The 7279-nt window shown below is 34.1% G+C and overlaps 1 protein-coding gene across 1 annotated transcript; it reads left to right on the forward strand.

Annotated features, from left to right (window-relative positions):
• Window positions 1-4046: 4046 nt before the first annotated feature.
• Window positions 4047-6836, forward strand: LOC112696992 (uncharacterized). Its single transcript, XM_025749957.3, has 5 exons — window positions 4047-4526; window positions 4631-4901; window positions 5488-5785; window positions 6264-6341; window positions 6579-6836. The coding sequence occupies exons 2-5, from the start codon at window positions 4684-4686 to the stop codon at window positions 6627-6629; spliced, it is 645 nt and encodes a 214-aa protein (XP_025605742.1). The 5' UTR covers window positions 4047-4526; window positions 4631-4683; the 3' UTR covers window positions 6630-6836.
• The last annotated feature ends 443 nt before the right edge of the window (window positions 6837-7279 follow it).

The raw sequence follows: 7279 nt of genomic DNA on the forward strand, positions 1-7279 counted from the left end.
AACTCCTAAATCAAATGTTTTAAATCCAAATTATAATAACCAAGATCGAGAGTACTTCAACCTCGGGTCGTTCTTCCTAGGAGTTGCAATGAAATGTACATTTATTGGCTATGAGAGAGAGCATGAGGAATTGGAAAAGCAAGAGAAGCAAGAAATGTAAATAGCAAGGAAGCAAATAAACATGCAAGGAATGTAAATGGCAACTCTGGGTGAGAATTAGGTAATCAAGGATTCATATCCTAGTTATGGACCACAAACATGGCAATTGTGTGGAATCAATCCAAATTAGTCAATCCTCCTTGAAAATTAGTCAAAAGAGCATAATTGAATTAAAATAACATTAAATTGCATTAAAAATAAAAGCTAACTACCAAAAGTAAAAAAATGACAATAACAATTAAAGAAAGCATTAAATGAGCATAAAACATAAATTGCATTAATTGAAAATTAAAATAACAAGAATATGCATAAACATAAAAATGACAAAATAAAGGAAAATAACAAGAGAAATGAAGAAGAACAAAGATTCAATAACAATAAATGACAAGGAAAAGTAAATGAAAACAAGAATTAAAAATAGAAATTAAAAGAAATTAAACTAAAGAACCCTAATTCTAGAGAGAGGGGGAGCTTCTCTCTCTAGAAACTAAGAGAAAACATCATAAAAGCTAAACCTAATTGCCCCCCACCCCCCTTCATTTTCCTTCAATTTGGCTTGAAATAGTTTCAGAAATGAGTTGGATTGGGTTTTGGAGGTCCAGAAATCGCCCCCAGTGATTTTTAGTACGTGCCAGGACTTGTGCGTATGCACACTTGCTATTTTCTGACTTGTGCGTACGCACAAATTGTGTGTGTACGCACGCTTAAAATTATGTCCATCATAGTAAATTAGATATCATTTTGAAGCCCCGGACGTTAGCTTTCCAATGCCGCTGAAACCGCCTCATTTAGACCTCTGGAGCTCAAGTTATGACCAATTTAGTACCGAGAAGTCAGGTTGACAGCTTTACAAATCCTTCATTTCTTGAATTCTTCCACTTTGTATGCTTTTCTTCCACTTTCTCAAGCCATTCTTGCCATCAAAACCTTAAATCACTCAAACAAACATATCAAGGCATCGAATGGGAGAAAAGTGAATTAAAATTGGCAATTTAAGCATGAAAAGCATATTTTTCACAATTAAGCACATTTAAAAAAGAATTCACAAAAGCATGCTATTTCAATGAATAAATGCAAGAAAAGTCAATGAAATCCACCTAATTAAAGTAAATAAATACCATGAAATGTGGATTCAACAAGAGGCATGGAGTATGCCAAGGAGCTGGGACGAGCACCACCTCAGGAGCTAGTTCCCCCTCCTCAGCAAGAGCAGCCTGAGATGCCTCAGAAATTTTATTTCCCCCCTCAAGACTATTGGGACTAGTTGACCACATCTATTGGAGAGCTCACATCTTATATCGATCAGCTGAGGCTAAAGCAACAGTTCAAGTTTGGTGTTGTAATGCGTGAGCATCTTTCCCTAATTTTCTGTCCATTTTGAGCTAGAATTTGTTGAGTTTTGATTTAATTCTAGTGTTTTAAACCACTTTGGATGCTACTTTGAGTCGCTTTGGTATTTTAATTATTTCAGGTGCAGTTCAGATAAGTTTGGCAGAGTTCGTGTGCAAGAAAAGGGAAGAGTTTGGAAGCTGTTACTAGGGAGCTAAACGTCAAGCCTGGCGTTTAGCGCTAGCAAAACAGAACGAAAAAGGAGTTTCTACCCACAAGGGTGCTAAACGCTACAGCTAGCGTTTAGCACCAACAATCCGGACCACATTCTCACTATTGAAGCATCTTTATTTGGATTTAACTTTTAATTATTCTATCTTATTTTATTTTGGTTATTTTTAATTACAAAGAAAATTTTTTAGGTTTAGAATTTATTATTTTATTTTAGTTTCAAATCAAATTAGGTTAGGTATAAAAGGGAAAAGATTCTACCGTTAGGGGGATCTTCTCACTTCCTCACTTTTATATTTTCTAAACCCTAGTTTTCTCTCTGAAGTATGAGCTATTAAACCTCCTCAATTAAGGTTAGGACTATGTTTATTTCTATGGATTATGACTATTGTTTTTTCTATTTTAATTAATGTATTGATTCAGTTTCAAGGATTACTTTGCTTTTTCATCTTATGAATATGGGTAGATCAGAAGAATAACCTTTATTCTATATGTGTTTTTGTGATTCTTGGAAGAGTTATCTCACTTGAATAACAGCTTGAAATTAAATTTCTCCTAAATTGCTAATTACTTGGACTTAACGGGATACATGACATATAATTCTTTTATATCTGGGTAATTAGGATTTTTATGGATATAAACTAGAATTAAACTTAACACTTTAATCGAAATTAAGTGACCAAGACATTGGCAGTTAACTAGGTTAGAGGAGACTAAATCACTACGACATTAGAGTTTAGTCACTGACAATTTGTCATGAAATAAATCTTGCATGATTAAATTAGTTGGTAAGAAAACTTAATCCGAAAGAATAAACGTCTCTGAAATCTTGACTGTTTTCTCTCATATATTTCACACCAATCATACTGTTTGCTTTGTTACTTTCTAAATCACTGTTTAATGCTTTTGAACCTAAAAACACCACTTTCTGCTTGTCTGACTAAGTGATTCATTCAACTATTGTTGCTCATTCCATTAATCCTTGTGGGATCGACCCTTACTCACCTGAGGTATTACTTGGTACGACCCGGTACACTTACCGTTTCAGTTTTGGTATTCAAATTCCGCACCACTATTCTTTTTTTTTCACTTTTCTTTTCAACTTTTGTGCCATTAACCATTACTCTCTCTCTCTCCCTCCCTCCCTCCTTCTCGCTCTTTCTTTTATTTTTCTTCTTCTGCTGTTATTTTCTCCTTCCCTTTTAATTTTTCTCCTTCCTTTGTGATTTGTGTTTTTTTTTTTTGAAAAAAAATTTCAATAATATTGTTAGTGCTATTTTTGAATTTAAAGGATAGGACAATGGTACAATTGTCACCGAAATGATGGTGATAGTGAGAGTAAGTATGGATTATAGTATATAATGAGTTGTATTTGTTTAATTGTTTGATTGTTAATGAGGGTGAGGGTGAGGGGATTGTGCTGGTGATTATGATGAAGATGAAAGATGGGAATAAAGAAGGAGTTTGTAGTGGTGATGAAAGTGATAAGAGTGGCATTTTGAGTGAGTGGGTGAAGTTGGTTAAGAAAGGTAAGCCCAGCGTGGGATGTGTTTGAGTAAGGGAGAGCGCAAAACCATTAAAGATGATTTAGGAACAAAATTATAGAAAATAAAATTTGGCTAATAGTTAATTGCTATAAAATTGATATTATGGGTAAAATTGAAACTTATTTTAAACTTTAAAAATAAAATAAAATTAAATTAAATATTAGAGATAATTTTAAAATTTTTGAAAAACGTTAGAAGAAAAAAATATTTTACCCTATATAAATTTGTATTTTTCCTTATAAAATATATTTTATGTTTGTTGTAAGAAATTTGGATTTTCTACCAAAAAAATTATATTTAAAAAATTTAATTATAAAAATATTTGTTCACAAAAATATTTTATTTATGTATTTTTTTTGTATCTTATACTATTCTCCAATCAAATAGGTTGATGACTAATTTATTAGCTATATGAATTCTATTTAAGAATTTATTATTTGTTAATAAATTTTTACATGTATAAAATAAAATTTGAACCGTTCACACTCACTCAACAAATTACATGCTCATAATGTAAAATTTAAAGCGAGCACAATCTATATGGGCCATGAGAAAAGCCCGAAGGCAAATCACACTCTTTTTGGTCACTGCAAATAAGAAAAGCTCCTATTAAAGTTCTTTGTTGGGTTATAAACAAGAATCTCAGAGGCTCATAACCAAAAATAAAACACAGACGGATTGTGTTTGGTATGAAGTTTAATTTGGAAATTGTGAAAAGCCCATGTAGAAGCCCAAAGCCTGTACAAGATGGAGAAGGTTTAGGTTGATAACAACCCCAATCTGCTATCTCCTACTCTCTTCAAAAACCTAAAACAATAAAAGAGAAGCGAGGGTCCCTAACCCCAAAAACTGTAATCAATCACGAAACCCTTCTTTAATCTAACGGCCCTGATTGTCTCCTGTGTTGTGTTCAGTGCACAACCACCACCATATATAAAAATGCAGACTCAGACATTGACACACACAAAGAAAGAAACGCAGGCTTCAACACAAGAGAAGGGAAGAGAGGATTAACCTCCTCATCCTCTAAACTCTGCTTTCTACTCATCACACAGAAGAAGAAGAAGAACAACAACAACAACAGCAGCAACACAGAGAGAGAGAGAGCGATTGCGCTAGAGGTGGAGAAGGAATCAAACGAGAAGAAAACGTTTTCTGTGTTTTGGGCAACACAGAAGAAGAAGATCTGCGGTTTCTTCTGTTGTTTCCTGTGTGTTTTGCAACGCAGAAGACATATACTGAACCTGAAATTCTATCATTGTAAGCTTCCATCTTCTTCAACATCATCATCATCTTCTTCTTCTTTTTCTTCCTCTTACGGTTGAAATGGTTTATGTTCTGAGGGTCTTGTGGTTTTGATGCAGGATAAGGATTGTGTGGTTGGAAGGGGAGATAGATCTTGAAGAAGAGTAAGATAATGGAGACGACGGAGGAGAGAGGAAGCAGCAAAGGAGGGGGATCATCGGAGCCAACGGAGTTGTTCTTGCAGTGGGGGAACCGCAAAAGGATCAGATGCGTCAGAGTCAAAGACCCAAGGATTTCAACTCGCCTCAACGCCGTTGTTGGTGGAATCACAAGGAAGCTTGTTCATAATCACAAAGAAACTTCTCATCTTCAACCTAATCGCCTCACAAGGTCCTTCCTACATACAACTATTCATGGATCTTATCTTAATCCTCCTTCTCTCTCTCATCTTCTCTTTTCTTTGCTTTTCCCGCAAAATATGGGATTTTTCTGGCCTAGTGTAATGCCACGATTTCTCTTTCTTTTGCTCCTGCGTCTCTTCAAAAATTATTTAAAAAAAAATTCTTTTGATTCACTGTGATTTTGGTGGGGTTTCTTTTTCAATTTTCAGAGTAGGATGATGATGATGATGCTTCTATTTGATTTCAGGGGAAGAGAAGCATCAGAGAGAGAAGCATACTCCTTTTTTTTAATCTTCCTCCCACCTCCCATTCCTTCTGTTTCACTCACTAAAAATTGAGAATTTTGATGATATAATGATGGTAAAACTGAAATTTTCGGAATACCCAGGTGCGACAAGCACGTGTTTTCCCCAAATTTTCACATGGGTTTCTCTATTTTTTGTTAATTATCTTTTAGGGTAATATTACATTCGATCTAGATTTTCCTACAAAATTATTTGGAAATTTTCAACTTTTCTGATTTTCCTCACTATTTTCAAGTGATTTGCTGATTGTGATGTGAAATTCGCGTCCAGGAATTCCGACGGTGCGATTCTACGATCATCTGGAGGCGGAGATAACAGGAAATCGGATTCGCCGGAGAAGGAAGACCGTTACTACACGACGAGGGGATCGGCGGCGGTGGCGGCGGAGGAGAACAATGGGAAAGTTCCGATCGATGGAAACAACGGAGAAGAAAGGGCAGTGGTTTGGCCGAAGCTGTTCATAACTCTCTCGAGCAAAGAGAAAGAAGAAGATTTTCTGGCCATGAAGGGTTGCAAGCTTCCTCAGCGACCCAAAAAGAGGGCCAAAATCATCCAAAGAAGCTTACTTGTAAGTTTTTTTTTCCTGGTTAAAAATTGCTTTTTTAATGTTATTTTGTTTTGGGGGAAATCGTTAATTTAGAATTTTTTGGGTTTTTTGGTTTGTAAATTTTACCCTTTGATGAGTTGGGTTTTGGATCTTCGCTAATCCATTATCTTTACCTTACCTTATGCTGATTTCCTAAACAAAATGCCTTTTTTTTTGTTAATTTTGTTTTGCAGAAAAAAAAGGGTGATTGAGATTTTATTTGGGTTTTGAGGTTTTCGATCTTCATTTCGTCATCTTATCTTTACTTTAACGTGTTTGGTTTTGGGTTAAAAAAAGATACAATTTTTAAGTGTTATTTTGTTTTGGGGGAAAATTGTTATTTGAGATTTTATGGTTAATTGGTTTGTTGATTTGGGTTTTGGATCTAAATTAGTTCAGTCTCATGGTTTTTGTTTTATATTATTCTGATGTGTTTGGTGTGATTGTGGGTTTTGTGCAGTTGGTAAGCCCTGGGGCATGGTTGACTGATATGTGCCAAGAGAGATACGAAGTTAGGGAGAAGAAAAGTAGCAAGAAGGTAAGTGTTTGGTTATTGTTGCTATTTTTGTCAATTGATCTAATCCCATCTTTAGTCTTTTCTTTTTTTAATTTAAAAAATATTCAAATAAAATTTCATGTATTCGGTTTTGCTGCCAAATGCCTATTTCATAAACCAAACTAAACTTAAAAAAGTAGTGGAATCTTGCCACGGTCCATGGGCTTGATGAATCTTTTCCTTTTATAGGGTTTTGACTTTAATTTTTTATGGATGCAGAGACCAAGGGGATTGAAGGCTATGGGAAGCATGGAAAGTGATTCTGAATGAGGATTTGATGAAATCACATTTGGTGAGCTGAAGATGATGAAGATATTTTGAGTTTGATTATTCAAGTACTTAATTAAATTTGTGTTTCAAATCCGGAGGGGAGGCATATATTACATAGTTGTTATTTTTGTCCTCCCAAATGTTTTTGTAAACAAGTAATGATCCAATCCCATTAATCAATTAAGAAGAAATTTCATCTCTTTATAACTTTTTCTTATGTTTATATCTTAAGTATGCGGTTTTGTTTTGTTTCTTGTATGTTGTATGGTGTGTCTTGCACTCTTTAATATAAGATCTAGATGATTAGATGATCCTTTTAGTAAAAAGAAATAGACTCTTGTGCAGCTGTGTCCCACAGGACAAATGAATTTGAATAATTTTACTTCTTTTGTAATTGTTAAGTACATAAAAATGGTAAAGGGAAAGGAAATTGTTGAGAAAGATACGTGTCCGCATTTGTTAAGGAGATAATAGTAAAGATGTTAAATAAAAAAATTTTATAATAGGTTTAATATTTTAAATTTATATTTTAGATGAAAAGTTCTTACTGGATGTTTATTTAGAAGAAAATATTATTTTAGTTTCTCACGATTAAATTAAAATATAAAATATCGCATTTGTGTCAAATGTAATATTTTGTTTTGGGTGTC

The sequence above is a fragment of the Arachis hypogaea genome, chromosome 6 (assembly GCF_003086295.3).
Source record: "Arachis hypogaea cultivar Tifrunner chromosome 6, arahy.Tifrunner.gnm2.J5K5, whole genome shotgun sequence".
NCBI lineage: Eukaryota > Viridiplantae > Streptophyta > Magnoliopsida > Fabales > Fabaceae > Arachis > Arachis hypogaea.